At 44.5% G+C, this 26,785-nt stretch overlaps 1 protein-coding gene across 2 annotated transcripts in view; it reads left to right on the top strand.

The window, feature by feature from the left end:
* The window catches only part of LOC126985882 (solute carrier family 22 member 3-like), a 46,730-nt gene extending 20,485 nt beyond the window's left edge, over positions 1-26,245 (top strand). The window contains exons 6-12 of one of the 2 annotated variants that reach the window (XM_050841377.1): positions 10,866-11,020; positions 11,266-11,434; positions 16,206-16,353; positions 16,541-16,782; positions 19,506-19,678; positions 23,077-23,261; positions 25,952-26,245. In XM_050841377.1, the coding sequence (XP_050697334.1) occupies positions 10,866-11,020; positions 11,266-11,434; positions 16,206-16,353; positions 16,541-16,782; positions 19,506-19,678; positions 23,077-23,261; positions 25,952-26,179 (1,300 nt within the window). In that variant the 3' untranslated portion in view covers positions 26,180-26,245. Of the gene's footprint in view, positions 1-10,865; positions 11,021-11,265; positions 11,435-16,205; positions 16,354-16,540; positions 16,783-19,505; positions 19,679-22,411; positions 22,465-23,076; positions 23,262-25,951 lie in introns of those variants that run through there. The other variant, XM_050841379.1, reaches the window with a different exon arrangement.
* Positions 26,246-26,785: the final 540 nt, after the last annotated feature.

Genomic DNA, 26,785 nt, shown 5'->3' with positions numbered 1-26,785 from the left:
AATAGGAGCGCTGAAGTCATCCTCAAACTTTACTTAGCACTAGTTAGACCTTATCTCGATTATGCAATTCAGTTCTGGTCCCCCTACTATAGAATGGATATCAAGATGTTAGAATCTGTACAGAGGAGGATGACAGAGATGATTCAGGGGGTGAGAAACTTGCCTTATGAAGAGAGAGAGAGAGAGAGAGAGAGAGAGAGAGAGAGAGAGAGAGAGAGAGAGAGAGAGAGAGAGAGAGAGAGAGAGAGAGAGAGAGAGAGAGAGAGATCATATTTATCCAATAAAGCATTAACGAAAAAAGTTTGAATCCCTTGGCGAGAGTTTCTGGCTATAAAGAATTGCATGATGAATTATATAAGATGATTAAATATTGGAGGTGTAGCAGGCGAGAGAGAGAGAGAGAGAGAGAGAGTGGATATCTCGGTGATATGGGTAGTGGGTACTCGATCATAGTCTAATAACAATAACAATATTTATTAGCAACCTAAAAAAGAAAAAGAATTGGACATGAAAAATTATCCAGTAACTCCAATAAATAAATAAAATAATGGAAACGGGAGCTGTGATGGAAACGGAAAGCAGGACAAAATGGTGGGAACTTGGGGAGACGGTCAGCGGGGCAGTGACTCAGCGTCTACACACAGGGCCCATACCACATGGAGGCGGGCGAGCACCGAGTGATCATTAAGCTTCCCGGAACCCAAGTGATCATGATGCTTCGCGGTACCAGTACCGGTACCTGGTATCGATAACTGCTATCGGTACTGGTACCGCGAAGCATCATGATCACTTGGGTTCCGGGAAGCTTAATGATCATTCGCCGGTACTAGTATCGATAACTGCTATCGGTACTGGTACCGCGAAGCATCATGATCACTTGGGTTCCGGGAAGCTTAATGATCACTCGGTGCTCGCCCGCCTCCATGTGGTATGGGCCCTGTGTGTAGACGCTGAGTCACTGCCCCGCTGACCGTCTCCCCAAGTTCCCACCATTTTGTCCTGCTTTCCGTTTCCATCACAGCTCCCGTTTCCATTATTTTATTTATTTATTGGAGTTACTGGATAATTTTTCATGTCCAATTCTTTTTCTTTTTTAGGTTGCTAATAAATATTGTTATTGTTATTAGACTATGATCGAGTACCCACTACCCATATCACCGAGATATCCACTCACTAAGTGGTGATCTCTCTCTCTCTCTCTCTCTCTCTCCTGCTACACCTCCAATATTTAATCATATAATTCATCATGCAATTCTTTATAGCCAGAAACTCGCCAAGGGATTCAAACTTTTTCGTTAATGCTTTATTGGATAAATATGATCTCTCTCTCTCTAAAAGTTAACGAGTCATACGAATTTAACAGTGGCAAGTAAAAAGAAAACGAAGTCGTGGGTTAAAAGTTAGTGAGTCCCACGAGTCTTTAGAAAACGCTAATATATATTGTTATTGTTATTAGACTATGATCGAGTACCCACTACCCATATCACCGAGATATCCACTTACTAAGTGGTGATCTCTCTCTCTGAATGAAGTGAATATTTATTTTTTCGATAAAAAAATAGCATGTATAGTTATTATGGATGTACTCGATCATAGTCTAATAACAATAACAATATTTATTAACAACCTAAAAAAAAAATCGGACATGAAGAATTATCAATAAATCCAATAAATAAATCCGAGCAACTGGTACCGGTACCGAGCAATCTGGTACCGGTACCGTACCGTTTAGCTGGTACCGTTAGTACCGGTACTGGTACCGGTACCTGCCCACCCCTAAAGGTGCGTCCACACCTGCGACACAACAAGTCGGCAACATTAAGTACAACTTTGTAGGCAATAAGTTGTTCGACTGTTGACGGAACATTGTTGTCGACATGTTGGTAGCGATTTATTGGTGATATGTTGGCAACCCTGGTATGGACGAGTCGATGTGGTTGGAGATATCCGAGCAGACACAGAACACCAACAGCGACTGCGTGAGCGTGACCATGGAGTGGTCAAGAGAAAAGACTGCTCAATTAATTGAAATTTATCGAGGATACCCATTGCTATGGGATCCGACCCATGCCCTATACAAACACAGGTTCAAGAGGGCAGACGCCTGGCGTGAAATAGCTGAAAATATCCAAATGGAGAGAGATGAAGTGGAGAAAAAAATGAAGAACCTCGTGACACAGTTCAGAAGAGAACTGAAAAAATCTCAAGAAAAGAAGTCTGGTGATGGAACTGAGGACGCATACAAGAGTCAGTGGTTTGCGTTCAGCATCATGCTGTTTCTAGCTGACAAACACAAGCCACATAAGACCTATGATGCTGGATTTCAGGTAAGAAACTGCATGTTCGTATACTATTTTTTTTTTCACATTTACAGCACACTAATTTGGTGTCAAAGCAGAACATTTGTAATCACTGGTTTACATACATATTACTGTGGCTTCAGAAAATATAACATAATTGAAATTGCAGGTACGCACAGTCATATACAACATTATTAACTTGGTTGCCAAAAATGAAGCAGTTTTAATAACTTGTATACATATACAATACATTTTGTGTTTACAGAAAACCGAACACAGTCAGAATCAGTTATACAATGCCTAATTGTATCTGTCTTGCCAACTTATACGACCTACATCACTGATAAAATATTCCGTAAAGCCTTCACGGATGTCCTTGCTCTCCATGTTGTTGTTTTCGGTACTGACTCCAGTGGCATCATTGTGGATTCCATACCTGGCAGTGCATCTTGTCTCCATGAACCTGGGATAAGTGTGTCATAATCCATGTCATTAGCATCAAACGTACGTGGGGGAGTGTACAACTGTCGTGATGTTGAACTCCGTCGGAAGAAATTGTGTAAGTGTACACATGCTAATGTTATTTTCTTGGCAGAATCAGATTCCACCAGCATTGCCCTACGAAGAATTCTGAACACAGCAGTGAGAATTCCAAACACGTTCTCAACTACTCGTCTAGCCCTGCTTAATCGATAGTTGAATATCCTCTTGTTAGATCCTGGACTGTGTTCACCTGGGTAGGGTTTCATAAGGTTCTCTGTCAAGGAAATGCGTCATCCCCAACAAATATGTAAGGGTGGCAGTCTGACGCCCCGGAAGTGCATGTGGAGGTGGCAAATGCAAAGTTCCATCCCTGAGGGCTCGACTGAAACTAGTGTGTGAAAAAACACCTGCGTCAGATAACCTACCCTGGCAACCTACATTCACGTAAAGAAAAGTGTACATACTATCAACTATGGCAAACAATATGATACTAAAGTAGCCCTTGTAGTTGTAGTAGTCGCTGCCAGTAGAAGCTGGTGCCTGCACGGTGATATGTTTACCATCAAGTGCACCAACACAGTGCGGGAAATTCCACCTTTGCTCAAATCCCCGGGCCACTGTTCTCCACTCGTCCTCGTTCGCTGGTGTCTGAAAACCATAATCGCATCCTTTATTGAAATATGAATGGATAATTAAGTCATAGGCATAGTTCTCTCTCTCTCTCTCTCTCTCTCTCTCTCTCTCTCTCTCTCTCTCTCTCTCTCTCTCTCTCTCTCTCTCTCTCTCTCTCTCGGGGGGATATGATTGAAGTATTCAAGTGGATGAAGGGCATAAATAGGGGTAGTATAGATAAAGTATTAATACGTTCAAGCCTAGTTGATACACGTGGAAATGGAATGAAACTTGAAAAGTACAGATTCAGACGCGATACCGGGAAGTACTGGTTCGGGAATAGAGTAGTAGACTTGTGGAATAGGTTACCTAGGGAAGTTGTTGATTGTAACACGGTGAATACTTTCAAATTAAAGTTAGACGACCATATGGGTAACAGTGGGTGGTTGTGAAAAGGACTTGCCGAGTATGGGCCTAATGGCCTTCTGCAGGAATCCTCATTCTTATGTTCTCTCTCTCTCTCTCTCTCTCTCTCTCTCTCTCTCTCTCTCTCTCTCTCTCTCTCTCTCTCTCTCTCTCTCTCTAGAGATACGGAGGTCAGAGGTTTATAAATGTATTAATGTGTTTTCTTATCCAACAGAAGAGTGCAGATAACGCATCGACATTGGCTGACGCTGATGAGTGCGCAGGAGACATGGTAGTGGGTGAGTCTACATTCGAAGGAGACGAATGTAGCCGTCCGAGCACAAGTGGAACAAATGCTGCTGCACCCGCAAAGATTAGGAAGATGTCTGTGTCTCGGAAATCAATAAATAATGATGATGACATGTTACAAGAGGCTTATGACGTTATGACAGGAGTACATCGCCGCCTTACTGAAAAAGATGAACATCAAATGTTTGCAGACTTAATTGCAACAAAACTTCGAAAATTAAAAACACCTTATGCTCAGGCAACTGTACAGAATAAGATCCAAAACATGTTATATGAGGCAGAACAAGGAATATATGATAATCCCCCACAATACCATACCCATAATATGTCCTCCCTTTCAACAGACAATGCCAGATGTGATGTGACTGTGCATGCCACTGATGTTAACTTGGATGAAATACACAGTGCTCAGTTATAAGACTTGTTCGTCCTTTTTTATCCTTATCAGCAACAAGTGATATATGCACATATGATGTAATGCTTTATATGTATTATTGGTGAAGGGTACTGGTAATAGAAAGTAAATTTGGCTTTGGATGGGGCATGTCAGGGTCTTACTAACGTTTGTATATGTCTTAAATTGGATAATTTCTTGGTAAATTGCACTCACTCTTTTCGGGGACATAACGATTTTTTTACTTGGAAGGTTTTGACGTTTTCTGAAATAATCCAACACGCATTCTATCGAAAATGACTAGTTAGTTTTTTCTCAGCCCCCCTCACCCTCAGGTTCATAACGAATCATTTCCGAGCGAATCGAATGAAGTTATTTAAGAAAATCACATCAAAACGTTTCAGAAAAAATAGTTTTCGCCTTTTAAGTAATGGGATTGACTTGCTTTGGCATTGTAACCTCCTTACCTTACGGGGGGTTCTTCCCCCCCTCGTCGGTAAATGAAACGCTGTTGAAGGGTTGGGTTGCTTACTCCCCCACATCCAATCCCGTGTGCTACGACCCGTTAAATGTAAATTGCCAGAGAAGTTTATAAAAATAATAAAAAATTGCTAGTTATGCATGATTTCCGGGTCAAAATAATCCGTTTCTGCGAGTGCAATGTACCGTTATATCTTAAATTGTACGGTAATGTACGACCGTACATGCGTTATTACACTTATCATAATTCAGTGTTAGTATAGTACATTATTGTATGAGGTCCTCTTACCTTTATGTACTCGCTGAGAGCTGTAATCAATGCATCGCAGACTTCTGGAACAATCCGGCTGATTGCTTGCTTGGACATCTTGAAAGAGTATCCGAGGCTACTGTAAGAGTCTCCTGTTGCCAGAAAGCGCAGTGTCACACCAAGGCGGTCTGATGCCGATATTGGCTGCCTGAATCTTGTGTCTTCTTTAGTTATAGTAGGACCAATCATGTGCAACAAATACTCAAAATCGGATTTGGTTATCCGAAAGAAAGTCTCGAACACTCCTTTTTCGTACATTGTACGTGGCAAGAGGGAGACATCATCCTCTATAACGGTGCGCACGAGATCTAAATGTCCTTCAGTGTTCCTATTATGTAATAGGGAGGGTCTCGTCCACACTCTACGTCGACGTCTTCTCCGATGAAGACACAAAATCACAACAGTAGCAGCTGCTGCCGCCAATGCGTCCTCGCCCGCCGACATACTCTTCAGGACTCCAGAGAGAGGTGTGGACGGTTTCACCAAGTCGACTCGTGTTGCCACTATGTTGGCCAACATTCTAGCAGACAAAGTTTCAAACATTGTTGTCGATATGTATCCAGATGTTGATTGTAAGGTTTCGAACTTTGTTGTCAATATGTCGGCAGACAAAAAGTCGCAGGTGTGGACGCACCTTAACGCTGAGTCACTGCCCCGCTGACCGTCTCCCCAAGTTCCCACCATTTTGTCCTGCTTTCCGTTTCCATCACAGCTCCCGTTTCCATTATTTGATTTATTTATTGGAGTTAGTGGATAATTCTTCATGTCCGATTCTTTTTCTTTTTTAGGTTGCTAATAAATATTTTTATTGTTATTAGACTATGATCGAGTACATCCATAATAACTATACATGCTATTTTTTTTCGAAAAAATAAATATTCACTTCATTCAGAGAGAGAGAGAGAGAGAGAGAGAGAGAGAGAGAGAGAGAGAGAGAGAGAGAGAGAGAGAGAGAGAGAGAGAGAGAGAGATTTACATAGATTTACATAGAAAATTAGACCACACAGACCCCATGGTACAGACTAGGTGGTCTGTCCTTAAACCTAAGTGATTTTACATTAATCAGAAGGCTCCTAAACGTTGCATTTCTACTCTAGTTGATATTAAGTTGAAGGAAGAGAGAGGGTTTTCTTTACAGGAAATTTGTTTGGGAATTTCATCAGAAGTCATTAAGAAAAAAAAACTCCTTTGGGTACCGGTACCGGTACCGGTACTAACGGTACTTGAGTTTTCGGTACCGGTACTACCGGTACTCAAATTAACGGTACTTGCCCATCCCTAGTCTGAGGCCGTGCCTACATTGTCGAAGGGAAGGTACGCGGCTCGACCTTCATGACTCTTGGTACGGGCCTTTATCTTTTTTTTTTTTGCTTCTATTGTTTTGTTATATCATTTTTTTCGCTTTTATATTTTTTTTTTGCGTTTGTCAATTTACTATTTTGTTTTTCGCTCATATTTCATCTCATTAAGGGATATAAAGTGACATACGACTCTGAAAGTGTCTATACATAAGGAATTTTGATGTGTTGCATGTATAAATAACATGGGAAGTCTAATATTCGAAATAGCCTAGCATCGCATTCAACATTTACCCTTTATTATTTCATGTTTTTTTTTCTCATTATTAATCGTTATTTAAATGCAGTAAATCATTAAGATACCTTTTGTTTGCACTTGCAGAGCCTTAACTGAAATGAGAAAGAATTTGAAAAATCATAGATCGTTGGAGAATGTGAGCCACGAAGGTTCCCGCCTGGCCGGTTCCTTTGTGTTTTGAAGGCTCGTGCTGTTGTTGTAAACAAGACAATCGTATTTCCATTTTATCGCATTTATCATGTTATCACGTTCATGCTTTTATTATTTTATTTCTTTTTTTATCGCCTTTATTCCTTCTATCACCTTTATGATATTCTTGTGTGTGCGCAGCCTTCGCTTTGTATGTATCGAGCATCCTTAACAGGCGGAGTTTACCGAACACATGCGCAACGAACGCGACACAGCATACATATCGAAACAGTCAATACAGCGCACGGTCGTTAAAGAAAGAATCAAACACCCACAGGTTTAGTCTTGGGCACGCACCTAACCAACACAACACCATGTCTATAGATCGTCCCATTCTCTCATTCCCTTCTTCCCCATTTTTTCCTCCCGTCTTCCATTTACGTAGTTAACTGCCCTATCATTATCTAGTTCTGCCAACTCCTCTCTCTTCCTTCACTCGTTCCCTCCTTTTTCGTGTATTTCTTCCTCTTTCCCTTTACTTGACCACTTGCCAGTTCCTCTTTGTTTCCTTCTTCGTTCCCTTCTTCCTCTTAAATATGTTTATTTTCCAAATTTGGCGTGGCAAATAGTTGCAGCTCAGTTAAAACAACCTGAGGAAATATTTTCCCTAATTGGAAAGTCGTATATTATAGTTGCAGCGAATACGATTGTCTTGTTTACAACAACAGCACGCGCCTTCAAAACACAGAGGAACCGGCCAGGCGGGAACCTTCGTGGCTCACATTCTCCAGAGGTCTATGATTTTTCAAATTCTTTCTCATTTCAGTTAAGGCTCTGCAAGTGCAAACAAAAGGTATCTTAATGATTTACTGCATTTAAATAACGATTAATAATGAGAAAAAAAAAACATGAAATAATAAAGGGTAAATGTTGAATGCGATGCTAGGCTATTTCGAATATTAGACTTCCCATGTTATTTATACATGCAACACATCAAAATTCCTTATGTATAGACACTTTCAGAGTCGTATGTCACTTTATATCCCTTAATGAGATGAAATATGAGTATCTGAAAGGCCATAGATCGTTCGAGTATGATCAAAATATACGGTTTGATATACAAGTTGTTTCTTCGTGTCCTTGTATGGTATATTATCGATGCAAATCTTCTGTGTGCGGTTCATATACGATGGTTTGAGGATTTTGTGTATACACAAACATTCAAATGATCTCCACGCAATCACAAACTCACAATGCGCAGGTGCCACATCTACGTTCACGAGTGGACAGACGGAATGAAACGGACAATATTATGGCTGTAATAGCACCATGGAGGTATTATACCTCCATGAATAGCACTGTGTGTTTGTATGTGTGTGCGTGCATTATATCTGGTAGGTGAAAAGTAGGCTGCAGTGTGTGTATGTGCATTTACCTTCCCGAGCGACTTGTCAGGATTGAAGGCACGGTCTGAGGCCGTGCCTACATTGTCGAAGGGAAGGTACGCGGCTCGACCTTCATGACTCTTGGTACGGGCCTTTATCTTTTTTTTTTTGCTTCTATTGTTTTGTTATATCATTTTTTTCGCTTTTATATATATATATTTTTTGCGTTTGTCAATTTACTATTTTGTTTTTCGCTCATATTTCATCTCATTAAGGGATATAAAGTGACATACGACTCTGAAAGTGTCTATACATAAAGAATTTTGATGTGTTGCATGTATAAATAACATGGGAAGTCTTATATTCGAAATAGCCTAGCATCGCATTCAACATTTACCCTTTATTATTTCATGTTTTTTTTTCTCATTATTAATCGTTATTTAAATGCAGTAAATCATTAAGATACCTTTTGTTTGCACTTGCAGAGCCTTAACTGAAATGAGAAAGAATTTGAAAAATCATAGATCGTTGGAGAATGTGAGCCACGAAGGTTCCCGCCTGGCCGGTTCCTTTGTGTTTTGAAGGCTCGTGCTGTTGTTGTAAACAAGACAATCGTATTTCCATTTTATCGCTTTTATCATGTTATCACGTTCATGCTTTTATTATTTTATTTCTTTTTTTATCGCCTTTATTCCTTCTATCACCTTTATGATATTCTTGTGAGTGTGTAGCCTTCGCTTTGTATGTATCGAGCATCCTTACAGGCGGAGTTTACCGAACACATGCGCAACGAACGCGACACAGCATACATATCGAAACAGTCAATACAGCGCACAGTCGTTAAAGAAAGAATCAAACACCCACAGGTTTAGTCTTGGGCACGCACCTAACCAACACAACACCATGTCTACAGATTTCCCCAAACTTCTGTTCAATCGACAAATGGTCCGTTTCCCTCTCCCTTCCAATTTCTCCATCGTCCCATTCTCTCATTCCCTTCTTCCCCATTTTTTCCTCCCGTCTTCCATTTACGTAGTTAACTGCCCTATCATTATCTAGTTCTGCCAGCTCCTCTCTCTTCCTTCACTCGTTCCCTCCTTTTTCGTGTATTTCTTCCTCTTTCCCTTTACTTGACCACTTGCCAGTTCCTCTTTTTTCCTTCTTCGTTCCCTTCTTCCTCTTTTATTTCTTCTTTCTTTCTTCTTTGCCGACTGTACACAATATTTATCAATACTTCGTGCCAGCCAAACCTTCAGAGATAGCCAACTTTCGGATAAAACGGCTTGGGGTATTCCCGAAAATTAGTTCGTTATATTCAATTTTCTTTTTTTTATGTTTTTACGTCTATCCGCCGCATTCCAAACTCAGGTTTTTCCAACATAAAATACAACCCCAGCTTCTAAAATGGATTCGTTTGTATTGTAAATATTTTTTATCTTTCTTTTTCATTTGCTAGCTCTTTTCAACTTACTCAAACTTCCCTTTCAATTACACACACACACACACACACACACACACACACACACACACACACACACACACACGCACACTTCTGGCACCTAGCTAAAAATTCTGATGGCAGCACAGTTGTCACCTTAAACTATTTTTTTTTCAAATTCCACTCTGTACGGTTCTGGGCACATTTCTCCTATTTATATCCTCTATGACTACTATGCCTGTTATTAAGATTCTTAAGAATTATGTGTTTTTATCCCCTCTCTGGCCTCAATCCTCAGAAGGCTTATGGGCCTGATGGAGGGCCTTCTATTGCCTTTAAAAACCGTGCTTCCGTGCTGACATCCTACCTGGTCAAACTCTTTCGTCTTTGCCTTTCAACATCTACCTTTCCTTCCTGTTGAAAGTACGCCTACATACAGCCTGTGCCTATGAGGGGTAACAGCTCTCATTTTTCAAAGTACCGTTCTTCAGATTTACTCTCCTGTCTCTCTAAAACTTTGAAACAATCCTCAACAAAAAAGTTCTTAAGCATCTATTAACCTCTGATCTCTCAGTTCGGATTCTGCAATGTGCGTTCTACTTGTTTTTTCTCTCCCAACTATTTCCCGGTCATCTTCTCAAGTTAGAATCTTTGCTTTCTAAACGTTCATACCAATTATATCCCTCTGTACTTCTATCTCCATGCAGCTTCCTTTCAGGGTGCTCTACATCTGCTGTAGTAGACGGCCACTGTTCTTTCCCTAAACTATCATAAGTGTTGCTCCACAGGGCTCTGTTTTATCTCTCACTTTCTTTCAGTTGTTCTTTAATGATCCTTCTCAAACAAACTGTCCCACCCACTCCTACGCCGATGACTACTCTTCCTTACTCAACACTCTAAAAGACTCTGCCAACAGGAATTATCGGACTCAAGGCTGGACGCTACAGAACGCTTGCCAATAACAACAGTAATGATTGTATTCCCTATTAGCTTCTGGTAAACTCAGCTCTCTGCCCGGTGCCAGGTTCGGTCGGAGTCGGTGCGCGTTGGTGTGCGCGGCGCTGTTCGTGAGCTGCTCCATGGCGGCGTCCTTCGCGGCGTCCCTGCAGGTGTACCTCGCCCTGCGCGGCCTGGTGGCGGTGTTCGAGCACTTTCTCTACGTGGCCTGCTTCGTGCTGAGTAAGTGTGTGTGTGTGTGTGTGTGTGTGTGTGTGTGTGTGTGTGTGTGTGTGTGTGTGTGTGTGTGTGTGTGAGAGAGAGAGAGAGAGAGAGAGAGAGAGAGAGAGACCATATTCCCAGGTGTCTCGGCGCCTCAGTTCGCTTCTTTAAAAACCCTCTCGTAGAAGTTTTTGGGATTTACCTGGACTATTTAATGATCTTAGTGATTTTAATACTAATAGTTCCAACACCCTGTCGCTTCCCAGCTCTTGAACTGTGCACGCCGAAGCAGAGATCGCTAGCGGGCAACCTCTTCGCGGTGCCCTACGCCTTGGGCTACATGTTCCTCCCCGGCCTGGCACTCCTCGTGAAGGACTGGCGGAACCTGCAGCTGGCACTCTCCCTACCGGGCCTGGCACTGATCAGCTATTACTGGTGGGTGGGGGGTGGAGGGAGGGGGTAGTGTGAGAGAGAGAGAGAGAGAGAGAGAGAGAGAGAGAGAGGCAGACAGACAGACAGACAAATCAACACGCCTTTAGAATACACACACACACACACACACACATATATATATCATAGAGTGGAGTCTAATAAGGCTCTTCGTCTCATCAGCTCTCCTCCTCTTACCGATAGTCTTCTACCTCTTAAATTCCGCCGCCATGTTGCCTCTCTTTCTATCTTTTATCGATATTTTCACGCTGACTGCTCTTCTGAACTTGCAAACCGCATGCCTTCCCCTCTCCCGCGGCCCCGCTGCACACGACTTTCTACTCTTCCTCAGCCCTATACTATCCAAACCCCTTATGCAAGAGTTAACCAGCATCTTCACTCCTTCATCCTTTACACTGGTAAACTCTGGAACAGCCTTCCTTCGTCTGTATTTCCTCCTGCCTATGACCTGTCCTCTTTCAAGAAGAGTGTATCAAGACACCTCTCCACCCGAAATTGACCTCTCTTTTGGCCACTCTACTATTTTATGTTGTTGTGAGCGGCGAGTAGCGGGCTTTTTTTTACACAGTTTTGTTGCAAAAAAAAAAATCACGAGTGCAGGTGATGAACGATGATGAGTCATTATAGCTACAAGTGTTCGGGTAATATGAAACAAAACTGATGGGAGAGAGAGAGAGAGAGAGAGAGACACACACACACACACACACACACACACACACACACACACACACACACACACAGTCACACACACACACACACACACACACACACACACACACACACACACACACACACACACACACACACACACACACACACACACACACACACACACACACACACACACACACACACACACACACACACACACACACACACACACACACACACACACACACACACACACACACACACACACACACACACACACACACACACTCACACACACACACACACACACACACACACACACACACACACACACACACACACACACACACACACACACACACACACACACACACACACACACACACACACACACACACACACACACACACACACACACACACACACACACACACACACACACAGTCACACACACACACACACACACACACACACACACACACACACACACACACACACACACACACACACACACACACACACACACACACACACACACAGTCACACACACACACACACACACACACACACACACACACACACACACACACACACACACACACACACACACACACACACACACACACACACACACACACACACACACACACACACACACACACACACACACACACACACACACACACACACACACACACACACACACACACACACACACACACACACACACACACACACACACACACACACACACACAGTCGCTCAGCTCCTGTCACCAGTGGCAGTGGTCTCTGCACCACGACCTTGGCCTCAGAGACACGCCAGTCCTCGCCGACAGACAGACTTGGTCGGCTAGATTTCGATCGCCGATAGAGTCTGTCTGTCGGCACCCTGCTACCCTCCTATAGGGAGGGAGCAATCTTTGTAGGAGGAGGACCTTGACCTGAAAACCTCCCGGCCAGCATTGTTTCTTGCCTCTCCCCTACAGGGGGACAACCCCCCCTCCCCCCCCAGCACAACCAGACCCCCACACATAATCTCTCGGTCTGGTGCAGGCAGGCCGGAGACCGTCAGGGAGTATTAAGACGCAAGCAAGCGGAGATGGGTTATTATGCGTTATTATCAATTATAATTATTTATACTCTGTTGTGAGGAGAGACTTTGAAGGCCTCCATCCATAAACAACGCTGTAGGTGTAGGGGAAAGTGTTTGACAACAATAATGTACATTCCTATTCTCTTTACTTTTATATTAGATAATAAAAACAGATATAAACCGAAAATATATAGAAAAATAAATATACTTTCAAATAATACAGATTATAGTAGCAATTATTGTAGTGACCCGCCTGGTGCGGAAAGCCTCCCCACCCCACCCCGGGTGCTAGAGTGGAGGAGAAGTGGCTTCCCGCTGTGTGGTGCGTCGCGAGTTAGATCCATGCTGCCCACTGGACTCTGCGTCCGGTCCCGGCGTCGTGAAATATCCATCCGACCTAAAGACCCCACGACGCTCAGACCGCCTGAGGGACATACCTGATTGATAATCCTACAGGTGCACACCTGGGCGTAGACCTCCCCTCACCTAATGAGGTGACCTGACTTCACCCTTCTCTCTCTCTCTCTCTCTCTCTCTCTCTCTCTCTCTCTCTCTCTCTCTCTCTCTCTCTCTCTCTCTCTCTCTCTCTCTCTCTCTCTCTCTCTCTCTCTCTCTCTCTCTCTCTCTCTCTCTCTCTCTCTCTCTCTCTCTCTCGGTTTAGAGCTCAAACATCGGTGACTGAAAATAAAGTAAAGGTGCCCAATTTCAAAAGAGCCAACTTCGTAGAAATCCGACGAAAACTAATAGATATGCAACTATCAGATGACGGCAATGTAGAGGACGCCTGGCTAAGCCTTAAAAATCACTTACTCACTCAGCAGGACACATTTGTCCCCTTGTGCGAGAAGCGAATTAACACTAATAAAAGCCCACCTTGGTTTAATAGCGAAATTTAACACTCAGTCAAGGAGAGAAAATTGTTTTACAGGTTAAAGAAAGAACAAAGCACGCCCGAAAACATTAGCCTCTACAATGATGCCAGGCGACGAGTAAACAGATTAGTGCGTCAGGCAAAGCGTAGATATGAAGAAAATATTGCAGCCAACTGTAAAAATAATCCGAAATCCTTCTTCAGTTACCTAAACAACAGAAAGGCGATCAGAAGTGGAATTGGACCCTTAACAAACAGCGACGGTGCACTAGTGACTGACAGCCAACACGTTGCAAACCTATTAAACAGTTACTATTCCTCGGTGTTTAATACTAACAGTCCTCCCACCACTACCCCCAACACCAGTACTAATGTAAATCCCGAGCATGCATTGCCTAACTTTGAAATAAAACCCGATGAAGTCCTTAAAGCCCTCAAATCACTTAAAACAAATAAAAGTCCTGGACCTGACAAAGTATATCCAACTCTGCTGAAAGAAACAAACAGCGAAATACTCTCCTCCCTCACAACCGTATTCAGTATGTCCTTGCGACAAGAGAGAGAGAGAGAGAGAGAGAGAGAGAGAGAGAGAGAGAGAATCACCACTCAGTGAGTGGATATCTCGGTGATATGGGTACTCGACTACTCGATCATAGTCTAATAACAATAAAAAATATTTATTAGCAACCTAAAAAAGAAAAAGAATCGGACATGAAGAATTATCCAGTAACTCCAATAAATAAATCAAATAATAAAATAATGGAAACGGGAGCTGTGATGGAAACGGAAAGCAGGACAAAATGGTGGGAACTTGGGGAGACGGTCAGCGGGGCAGTGACTCAGCGTCTACACACAGGGCCCATACCACATGGAGGCGGGCGAGCGCCGAGTGTCACTAAGATCCAAACGGTACCGGTACTAGCGGCAATGCGCAGTGCCGAGTGATCAGTGATCGTCGCTTCCCGGAACCCAACTGATCATGAGGCTTCGCGGGACGAGGTACCGGTACCGGGTACCGCGAGGAATCGAGTCTTCGCGGTACCAGGTACCGGTGCCTGGTACCGGTACCTGGTACCGTGAAGCCTCATGATCACTTGGGTTCCGGGAAGCTTAATGATCACTCGGTACTGCGCATTGCCGCTAGTACCGGTACCGTTTGGATCTCCCTCCCATATATATATATATATATATATATATATATATATATATATATATATATATATATATATATATATATATATAATACACATACAACTACACCCTTTCAAAGAATCCCAGATCACCAAAAGTGCAGCTGGCGGCAAGACATCAAAGAAGATTTAACTGCCTTGCTAATCTCTTAATTGCCTTTACCTGCTGCCGCTCTACATATATGCCTAAACGCGCCCTCTGTTTCGGCTAGCATCGTGTGACCACACCGGAGGCAAAATCACCGGCGTGAAAAAGTACCGGCGTCAAAAATTGCCGACGTAAAATTAATACTCGTGTGAGCCGGCCTTAATAACACTTCTAACTCCGTCACAAAAGATGGAATTAAAAAGCTTAGGTAGCCACATAACTTAATGGATACTAATACGACGTTTAAAAAATAATGACGTAAAACTCATAGTAGTGTTACAAATGAGAGGATACCAATGTATACGTTAGAGCTGCGGAAGATAATAGTGTCATACGCGTTGAGTGAGAATGGCTAAGGTCGGTAAGGTCAGCCTCTTCCACCTCTCAATCAACTATTTCCAAAGGCCGAAAAGGGGATTAATAACGTTTTAATGAGTGTTTTATTCAGAGTCATAGAACATAAGATTCGCCACACTACTACCAGGGTCATAAAACCACCCCCAAGAAACGTTCCAAACCCCTATATACGAATGTCTTGTCAAATATGTGTGTTTGAAAGCTGAAATGTTTAAGAATATGCCTCGAAGACCGTTTTTTGTTGTGGTGGTGATGGTGTGTGTGTGTGTGTGTGTGTGTGTTTGACGATTCACAAGACAGCATAAGGGTCGGGCATTATAGGGCTCGTTGAAATCAGAATGTGCGTCATGTATTATTATTACTACTACTACTACTACTATTACCACTACTACTGCTACTTCACTGCCACTACTACCTCACTCTTACCTTGCCATGACATCGCAGGCTACTTCCGGAGTCCCCGCGGTGGCTGGCGACGCAAGGAAGACTGAAGGAGGCTCAGAAAGTTCTCTGCAAGGCCGCCCTCGTCAATGGTAACCCCGCCCCGCCCCGCACCCGCCTGATGACCGCTCTCGCCGCCATCCATGCCAAGGTTCGTAGCGGCATTGGTATTATTATTATTATTATTATTATTATTATTATTATTATTAGTAGTAGTAGTAGTAGTAGTAGTAGTAGTAGTAGTAGTAGTAGCAATAGTAGTAACAACACCATACCACATCCACGGCTGATAACAGTAACAATAACAACTACCTTCCCTCATCTCTTCCTCACCACAGACGAAAGAGGAAGCAAGGTCATCAGGCAGGCAGGAGAGTGACGTTGGAAGCAGCAAAGACTGCATCAATTTGACTATAAAAATGGTCCAGAAGCTGTGGCTGGGCTGCTGTGAGGTGGGCAGGAGCGTGCGGGCCCTCGTCTCCACGGCCCGCCTCGCCATCGTCACCGCCATCGTTTTCTACATATGGTTCACCGCCTCCTCTACCTACTACGGCATCTCCCTCTACTCCGTCAACCTAAGGTACGGAGGAGACCATAACTACTACAAGTTCTCGCTTCCGCGTCACTCCATCTTATTCCCAGGCATGCCATCCCATTCCCAGGCACTCCCTCCCATTCCCAGGCACTCCATCCCATTCCCAGGCACTCCCTCCCATTCCCAGGCACTTCCTCTCATTCCCAGGCACTCCCTCCCATTCCCAGGCACTTCCTCTCATTCCCAGGCACTCCCTCCCATTCCCACAGGCTCCCTCCAATTCCCAGGCAGTCCATCCCATTCCCAGGCACTCCCTCCCATTCCCAGGCACTCCATCCCATTCCCAGGCACTCCATCCCATTCCCAGGCACTCCATCCCATTCCCAGGCACTCCATCCCATTCCCAGGCACTCCATCCCATTCCCAGGCACTCCCTCCCATTCCCAGGCACTCCATCCCATTCCCAGGCACTCCCTCCCATTCCCAGGCACTCCCTCCCATTCCCAGGCACTCCATCCCATTCCCAGGCACTCCCTCCCATTCCCAGGCACTCCATCCCATTCCCAGGCACTCCATCCCATTCCCAGGCACTCCATCCCATTCCCAGGCACTCCATCCCATTATCAGGCACTCCATCCCATTCCCAGGCACTCCATCCCATTCCCAGGCACTCCCTCCCATTCCCAGGCACTCCCTCCCATTCCCAGGCACTCCCTCCCATTCCCAGGCACTCCATCCCATTCCCAGGCACTCCATCCCATTATCAGGCACTCCATCCCATTCCCAGGCACTCCATCCCATTCCCAGGCACTCCCTCCCATTCCCAGGCACTCCATCCCATTCCCAGGCACTCCATCCCATTCCCAGGCACTCCATCCCATTATCAGGCACTCCATCCCATTCCTAGGCACTCCCTCCCATTCCCAGGCACTCCCTCCCATTCCCAGGCACTCCATCCCATTCCCAGGCACTCCATCCCATTCCCAGGCACTCCCTCCCATTCCCAGGCACTCCCTCCCATTCCCAGGCACTCCATCCCATTCCCAGGCACTCCATCCCATTCCCAGGCACTCCCTCCCATTCCCAGGCACTCCATCCCATTCCCAGGCACTCCATCCCATTATCAGGCACTCCATCCCATTCCCAGGCACTCCATCCCATTCCCAGGCACTCCATCCCATTATCAGGCACTCCATCCCATTCCCAGGCACTCCATCCCATTCCCAGGCACTCCATCCCATTCCCAGGCACTCCCTCCCATTCCCAGGCACTTCCTCTCATTCCCAGGCACTCCCTCCCATATCCAGGCACTCCTCCATTCCCAGGCACTCCCTCCCATTCCCAGACACCCCATCTCATTCCCAGGCACTCCCTCCCATTCCCAGGCACTCCATCCCATTCCCAGGCACTCCATCCCATTCCCAGGCACTCCATCCCATTCCCAGGCACTCCCTCCCATTCCCAGGCACTCCATCCCATTCCCAGGCACTCCATCCCATTCCCAGGCACTCCATCCCATTATCAGGCACTCCATCCCATTCCCAGGCACTCCATCCCATTCCCAGGCACTCCATCCCATTCCCAGGCACTCCATCCCATTCCCAGGCACTCCCTCCCATTCCCAGGCACTCCATCCCATTCCCATTCTCTTTCTGATTAATTTTATATGGTCTGGGTTTGCACTAATTGGTTGTGCTAAATATGAACACTTCTCTACTCTTAATCGTTTTGTTTCTGATCATGATTATTTTGTTGGGCCTTGAGATCGGTTCCAATACTAGCAGTCGGCCAGACGTGTTCCTTACGAGTTTTCTTTGAACCGCTCTTCCTGGTTAAAAGGCAACATCCTAAGTATTAATTTCCTCGGTTTTAAGGAGAGTAAACTGGAAGTGATGTATGAGAAATTTAACATAAGTAAAAAAAAAAATGTTAGATGCTGCTATTTTTTGTTTGTGTTTGATAACTGATGCATCTTAGGAAGGGAGAGCTTTGATTCAGTACGTCCGCATCACCATCATCATCATCATCATGCCTCCTGCGGTTTCTATCTCTCACTCTGTACTTTTACATCCAGTTTGCTTTCTGGCCGGTCTGTCTCTGCTGTGGTAGACGGCCACTGTTCTCCTAAGCTTTTCAACACTCTTTTATGGTGGCAGCGGTTAACGGCCTTCTTATCCTCACTCTTTTTTTTCCCCTTGAGCTGCATCCTTTACTTAAAACAAAAACAAACAAAAAAATCATCACAACCATCATCATTATCACCATCATCATCATCATTATCCCCATTATTAGCGTAGATCGACGGACCTGGCCTTCAGAATATACATATACGATTACATCTCCATATACATCAGACTAATTCCAATATTACGGAGGCCAATTAATGTGTCACTAACAGAATCAATACACACTTCTCTCTCTCTCTCTCTCTCTCTCTCTCTCTCTCTCTCTCTCTCTCTCTCTCTCTCTCTCTCTCTCTCTCTCTCTCTCTCTCTCTCTCTCTCTCTCTCCATCTATCTATTTATCCATATACTTACCTATCTATCTAGTTATCTGTATCTATCCATCTATCTACCTATCTTATACTTATCTGACCTTTTCTATCTATTTTCTATTTATCTCTATCTACCTATCTACATGTATGCGATACCTTCCAAGCCTACCTTTTCCAACGTCTGTATCAGCGACTGTCTGTTTACTCTCTACCTAATCCTCTTGTCTCTTGGGGTTGTGGGTATCTATGTAAATCTATGTAATCTCCCCGCCAGCACCAACCAGTACCTTTACCTGTTCCTGGGCGGCCTGCTGGAGCTGCCCGCCTACGTGCTCCTGTGGCCGCTCGTCTCCCGCTTCGGACGCAAGAAAACTAACGCTGGACTCTACCTCACATGCGGCCTCTCTCTCACGTCCCTGCTGCTTCTTCAGGGCCTGGCGCCGCAGGGTGAGTGTGGGGTGGGGGTAGAGGGGGGTGGAGGGTGTGTGGGAGGGGTGAGGGGGATGTAAGGGTATGGAGGGTTGTAAGAGGTGTCCGATTGGCCTATACAAGGGTATCTCGGGGGTGGGGTGTAGGGTTGGGTGTGAGTTATTGGGGTGTATGAATATGGGGTGGGATGCATGTGTGTGTGTGTGTGTATGTGTGTGTGTGTGTGAGTTTAGTTGTATTTTTACCTGGTTGTTCTGTACATGCAACAAGCTACACTCATAGGCTCCCGTCTTCACATCCTAGGTATATCAAATGTTTCTCCTTTTCAAGGTTATTGGATGTGTCAGTACATACGTGAGGGAAGCTGAGTTTCTCCATATCTCTCCGGCAACTTTTTTTTTCCTTCATTCGCCATACTAAGAGGTCACCCCTGCCGATCATTTCCCTTTCCTTCATGGTAATTCTTAAACATTTCGGCGCCCAAGCACACATAATTGACAAGGCTTTCACTGGAGTTTTTGGCATTTCCAGGGGTAGTTTTATGGCCCCGGTGGTAGTTTGACCCTTCTTCTGTACCATGGGCGCGAAAAACAGTAATGAGAACCCGACTGATCTTTTTTTTTTGCCCTTGAAATATTTGATGTGAGAGGCGGAAGCGTCTGAGAATACCAACGTACTCTAAACAGGGTTGTTTGATTTAAATCAAGTTGATTTAAATCAAGACTTAAATCAAATTATTATTTTTTAAGTCAAAATTTATAATATTTGATTTTTTTAATGCCATTGATTTAAATCTTGATCTTATTGCAGGGCAACAATATAGAATGGAAAAATAAACAAAGAAAACACTCTCTAACTTTGATATCAATGTTTTCCCTGTCAACTTCACAAATTTACCTGAGCTGATATAGATATACCTTCAGTCAGCCACACCTGGTCCGTCCAGTGTCCTGGGGCAGAACAAGACGCTGACCGCCTTTTTGACGGTATCTTGGTGAGGCAGAGTGATTTTACAACACGGGCCACATGTTCTTTTAAGCTGCCAATTTCCAAACCATGGGCCAATACATTTGGAATGTGTGCAGGGCAACCATGGGTTAGCAACTTCAGTTCATATGCTTGTTGGAATTGTTTTCTCATCTTGTTGACATTGGCTGTATTAGATACTTGAGTCTGTCCTCATTTAGCAAGTTTCTCACCCCGTTGATTTTTTTGTATGCCTCCATGGTATAGTAGTTAGCGTGCCTAGCTACGAATCCGCGGTCCTGGGTTCGAATCCTAACCTGGGCAGTCAGCATGCTGCTCACCCAGCTGTTCATCTTCCCTTTCGGGCTGGTCGATAAATGGGTACCTGGGCAAACATGGGGAAGGTAAACTATGGTAACCCGGATGTCACACTGGCCCTGTGTTCCGGGGTGATGGGCTCTTCCTACCACAGGCTCAAGGGCCTATGTTACGGAAACGAGTACTGGGGCCACGCTCAGCTGTAGCGTATGCCCCCATCTTTACTCTTTCGGTTGGTCCTAGCCAAGTGGTAGCTCAGGCAACTGTTTTATAGTGCCGCCATCTTGCTTGGCTAACCCCCCCCCCCCCCCCCCCACACACACACACACACAACTTCCCTTGATTCTCCTTAGAGAGTTTCGCTGGAGTCCGGGTTGATGGGCAATCACCAGGACAGCATGTGGGTAGTCTTGGCCCCTCCAAACACTCAAATGAACTAAAGAAAAGCTATTAAAAGGGACAAAAATCACCAACTATTGGAAGTGGCAGTAAATATTTGAAATATATACCGTACCTCTATTTTTCAAAGAATTGCTTCACATACATACATGGGTCGTCCACAGCCTATTCTGATACTTTCATTTGAAACTGCTGTCATTTTTCTTTGTGCAATTTTAGCCAGGACATGTCCAAAACATGACATGATCTGGTTATACTGTTAAGAGACAAGACAAGAGTTGTGGTGTGGTGCTGGCCATGGCTGGCTGGCTTCGGATGGCCAGTTACCAGGCCAGGTTACTTATGATGATGGAATATGATACAAGAATACTCCAATATGTATTTGAAACTAATGTAGAGAATATTGAGGTTTACATTCATTTAATTATTTTCATTATCAAAGAAAATGAAAAAAATCGATTTAAATAAAAAATCTGATTTTAATGAAAAAAGATCCTATTTTTTTATTTGAAAAAAAAATCAACACCCCTGCTCTAAACCCTCCGAGAAGATCTCCTCCTTCCTCCCATCCAAGGTTACTAAACTCAGCCTGTCCAGTCCCTCGTGTCACCACCTGCATGATTACCACCGTCACCATCACCACCGCCGCTGACGCCACCACTGCCACCACCTCACCAACTAGTAATTGCCACACCGCCACCACCACTTACACCGCAAGACCTCCCTTTCCTAACCAGTCATCACGAGAGAGAGAGAGAGAGAGTGCGCGCGCATTCTCTCTCTCTCTCTCTCTCTCTCTCTCATCAAGTAAACATTAGACACCAACGCTTTCTTCAAAATCAGTTTAGTTTGTGTTAAGTTGTCTTGAATTCATGCAGTTTAGTGGCTTCTCCTCCCTTTTTTTTCTTCTTCGTCTTCGTCTTCGTTTATCGTCCGCATTTTTTCCTTCATAGGGTTGGACGGGCTCTGAGGTCGGTATTCTGAGACACTTCCGCCTCTCACTTCAACATCTCCAAAGGCCGAAAAAGAGACGAATTGGGTTCAATTCACCACACCTCTATTCTGCAGGCCCCGTGTGGGTATTGGTGGCCTTCTCTCTCTTTTAGGTTTAAGGTACAGAGAAATCATCGAGCTACCAAATGGGTCATAAAACTACCTCTGAAAATGCCCAAAACTCCTACGAAAGCCTTGTCAAATATGTGTGCCTGGGCGCCGAAACGTTTAAGAATATGACTCTTAATTAAGTGAGTCTCTCCCACTCCTGACGATCGTTGTCTCTCTCGATCGTCAATTCACTCCCGTATTAGAAGGCCAACTCTCGTCTGTCTCCTTCCTGAACCTTTGTAGCATTGCTGGGAATCGCAACATCTTTCTCTGAGTGTAAGAATAGAGAAAGAAAAATTTAGAACACGTAGCAATGGGAAGGAAGAGGCGAGAAGGGGTTAACTAGAATCGAGTAGCAGATGAATGGATTAGAATGAGGCGGTTGTTTTGTTCATGTACATACGAGTAAAGGTAGTGGGAGAGAGATGAATGGAGAGGATGGGAAGGTGGGGAATAGCTTTGTAGGCTGACTAACTAACTGACTGACTGATTGACTGACTGGCTGACTGGCTGATTGACTGACTGACTGGCTGCCCTCTTGTGTTACTGTATACTACTACTACTACTACTACTACTACTACTACTACTACTACTACTACCACCACCATCACAACACCTCTATTCTGCAGGCCCCGTGTGGGTACTGGTGGCCTTCTCTCTCCTTGGCAAGCTCAACGCCGCCGCCGCCTACCAGCTGGCTTATCTACTGACTGGGGAACTCTACCCTACCGGCGTGAGGTCCTTCGCCATCAGCCTCTCCTCTGCCTTCTCCTCCATCGGTGCTTCCTGCTCCTCCTACGTCAACGATTTGTTGGTGAGATAGATAGATAGATAGATAGACAGAGGTGGATGGATAGATAAATAGGGTGGTAGGGAGGTAGACAGAGCAAGGTTGATAAATAGATAAATATGTTGGTAAGTTGATAGATTAATAGCAAGATGCATAGGTAGTTAGTTAGATAGGTAGATGGATGGATAGATGGATAGACAGGCAAATGGATGAATGGATCAAATGATAAATGATAAATCGCAGATACATAGATAGATACATACCTACATACATAGATATATACATAAATACATACATACATATAGATTGGTTGACTATTAGTAGTTCTTTCATTCATCAAAAGAGATAGATAGGAAGAAAATCCCCTCCCGTTAAATCATATTATGTCATTAGAGACGAATGATTCACTATTTGGGGAAATTGCACTTCGGATAGCTAGATTATTATAATTCAAGTAAATCTACGACGGTAAATTGTTCAATGAGAGAAACCATTACACCGGCGACCCTGCTGCTGGCGTGATGGCTGACGCGGCCGTAAGTGACGTCACGCGTCGAAGCGCCGAAGCTTCACCGTAAGTGACGTCACGTACACCGAGGCACCGGAGCCTCCACTCGAATACGTGAAACCATTTTTAGAGAGTCTGTTGAGGTGTTGGCTCCAGCGGGTTCTTTCCTCCCCCATGCTCTGCCACAGTCCCAACACCCATCTCTTCCTCTTATATGTTAGCTATTGATAACATGAGAGGAAAAATAGGTGTTGGGACTGTGTGGCAGAGCAGAGGGGAGGAAAGGACCCGTGGGAGCCAACGCAACGGATACTTTAAAATGGTTTCACTAGAGCTTTACGTGGAAGCCTGTAGCACCGGTATAGGCTTTCTTGAGCGGCCTGGTGGTCGATCCGAGCCCGTCTTGGTGCAGGCAAGTGTTTATAGTGGCGCCCGTCAACTCCTGCTTCCCGAGTTAATTTACCGTCTACCTTTCCACAACCTTCATGGTTAATCTTTGGATCGTACGCGTATGTACCTACCTCATAAGTTAGTGAAATGTTCAGTGTAGCATAAGTTCATTCACTGTCCATGGCCCACAAGGACCTGCAAGGACTCGTCCTGCTGACTCGTACATTCTTCCAACCCGTCATCCACTCAGATATAAGCAGAGTTAAGTATACGTAGAATAAATTTCCCGTGTGGTTTTCTGGAGACTGATATATCACCGAATTCTAGACTGTAATAGTTCCGTAGCATTAGGGTATTATTCCTTCTATCGCTCCACGCTGGTTTTAACATCTGGAACCAAGTGAGTAGTAGTCATTTAGTAGTAGTTGAGGCTGGAAAGTGTTTATATAGATTTAAAGCACGTCAATACGTACGACATCCAACCAATTCATAATTATCGCTCTGTGAAACTTAAATATTTTTCACATACATGTACATATGTACAGTCGCGGAAATGAGTTTCTGTACCAACTGTGGTAAACCTTACCGGCAACGTCGCAGTAGTACTACTCAAGTGTTGTTGTGAATGAACGGTGTTCGTCGTGTTCGGGTTTGAGTGACGGAGAGGTTCACTGCTATTCAGGAAGTGTAAGGGAGGCTTTATTCATAATTAAGAGGTGAAAATAAATGTAGTATGTGTATGTAACAATGTTAAACCAAGATATCACTACAAAATAATAACAGCAGAGAGAAGACGAGACGTTTTATTTAGAGTCGAGACTTTGATGTTCCACTCCTCCATCAGCATTTAGGTGCGAACATGTGCACTCTCTCTCGTGTCTGGAGAGAGAGAGAGAGAGAGAGAGAGAGAGAGAGAGAGAGAGAGAGAGAGAGAGAGAGAGAATATTTAACGGTTTGCTTGCCTGCCCACTACACCACCATTCAATAGTTCACACTGTGTTATGAGAGCAGAAACCCACATGCAAGAGGTTGTTGTGGGTTACTGTTAACTTACTATAGTGAATCATGGGAGTGCCGTGGTAAAGTAGTATATACTTATTTGGAGTTGATGGTCCTTCAACTGTATGGGTATAATTTAGGTGGTGTGTTTCGAAACCGTGGTCACGTGACGCCCACATGTTCACACGTGAATGCTGATGGAGAAGCGGAACATCAAAGTCTCGACTCTAGATAAAACGTCTCGTCTTCTCTCTGCTGTTATTATTTTGTAGTGATATCTTGGTTTAACATGTGTTACATGCACATACTACATTTTTATTATTTTGTAGTGATATCTTGGTTTAACATGTTACATACACATACTACATTTATGTTCACCTCTTAATTATGAATAAAGCCTCCCTTACACTTCCTGAATAGCAGTGAACCTTTCCGTCACTCACACGACGAACACCGTTCATTCACAACAACACTTGAGTAGTACTACTTCGACGTTGCCGGTTGGGGGGAAGGCTTCCACAGTGGGTACAGGAACTCACTTCCGCGACTGTACATATACCGACAGAGCACCACAATCATCACCACCACCACCCCCACAATCACTACCGTTAACATAACAATCACCGTCAACCACCACCTATAACCACAACCTACCTATATCCACCTCCACCATCAACTCCTCACCACATCCACTAACATTACGTCACCACCACCACAACCACTAATATCACATCACCACCACAACCATGGCGCTGACATCCCCACCACACCACAACCACTGCCATCCTCCACCACCTCACCACCACCACCACTTCAGGTCAGAGTGGCGTGGTGGGCCCCAGCGGCGTTGTTTGCAAGTCTCTCCCTTCTGGCGGCGGTGCTGACGGCGGCGCTGCCCGAGACGACCCTCACCGCTCTTCCTGACTCAGTAGCTGACACGCGAACCCTCGGCGCCAACGCTTCACTTCGGCGACGGCAGACAGTGAAGGAGAAGAGTGCAGCGTTACCAGAGGACCCCACTCTGCATATATTTTCAGTTTTCTAACCTATAACTATTACGAAAAAAAGGTAGGCCTAACGATAACTGATTAAATATAGTGTTTTGTGTGAGGACGACAGTTTTATTCCGGCGCCCTCCCGACGTCGGACCATGCCTGTTATAGTAGGATATCAATGTATTATTATTATTATGATTATTATTTAGTATCACCACGAATTAGGCATACAATTGTCAATAAAAAACACGACAGTTAGAACACGCCACCTTATAGGAATGTCGTCCGTCAGTGTTCACCGTCTCAGTTTGTATACAAAGCATTTCATCAAGCTTGAAAGTCACCTTGACGTACGTGACCAATTGTAACAATTATTTTCCAACCTGTAACTTGTCACTCCTTCACGAGAGTCCGACTGACACACAACGGCAGTCGCTCTCGCTCCGACGCTTCTTGTACATAGAGGCTAACAATATATTCGCCTTAAGGAAGCTGAAGTCTTAATCAACGCCCTTTAAACGTTACATGCCGACGGTGGGGGGGTGGGGGGGGGAACGATACTGGGTATATGTTCAGAGTTGCCCATCTCACTGCGGTACTTCTCACCCTAATCATGGGTTAGATCTCATTATTCCAAGCATTTTGAACCCCATATA

Source organism: Eriocheir sinensis, chromosome 60 (assembly GCF_024679095.1).
Source record: "Eriocheir sinensis breed Jianghai 21 chromosome 60, ASM2467909v1, whole genome shotgun sequence".
Classification (NCBI taxonomy): domain Eukaryota; kingdom Metazoa; phylum Arthropoda; class Malacostraca; order Decapoda; family Varunidae; genus Eriocheir; species Eriocheir sinensis.
The sequence above is the reverse complement of the archived record's forward strand: the minus strand, read 5'-3'. Positions and strand labels throughout refer to the sequence as shown.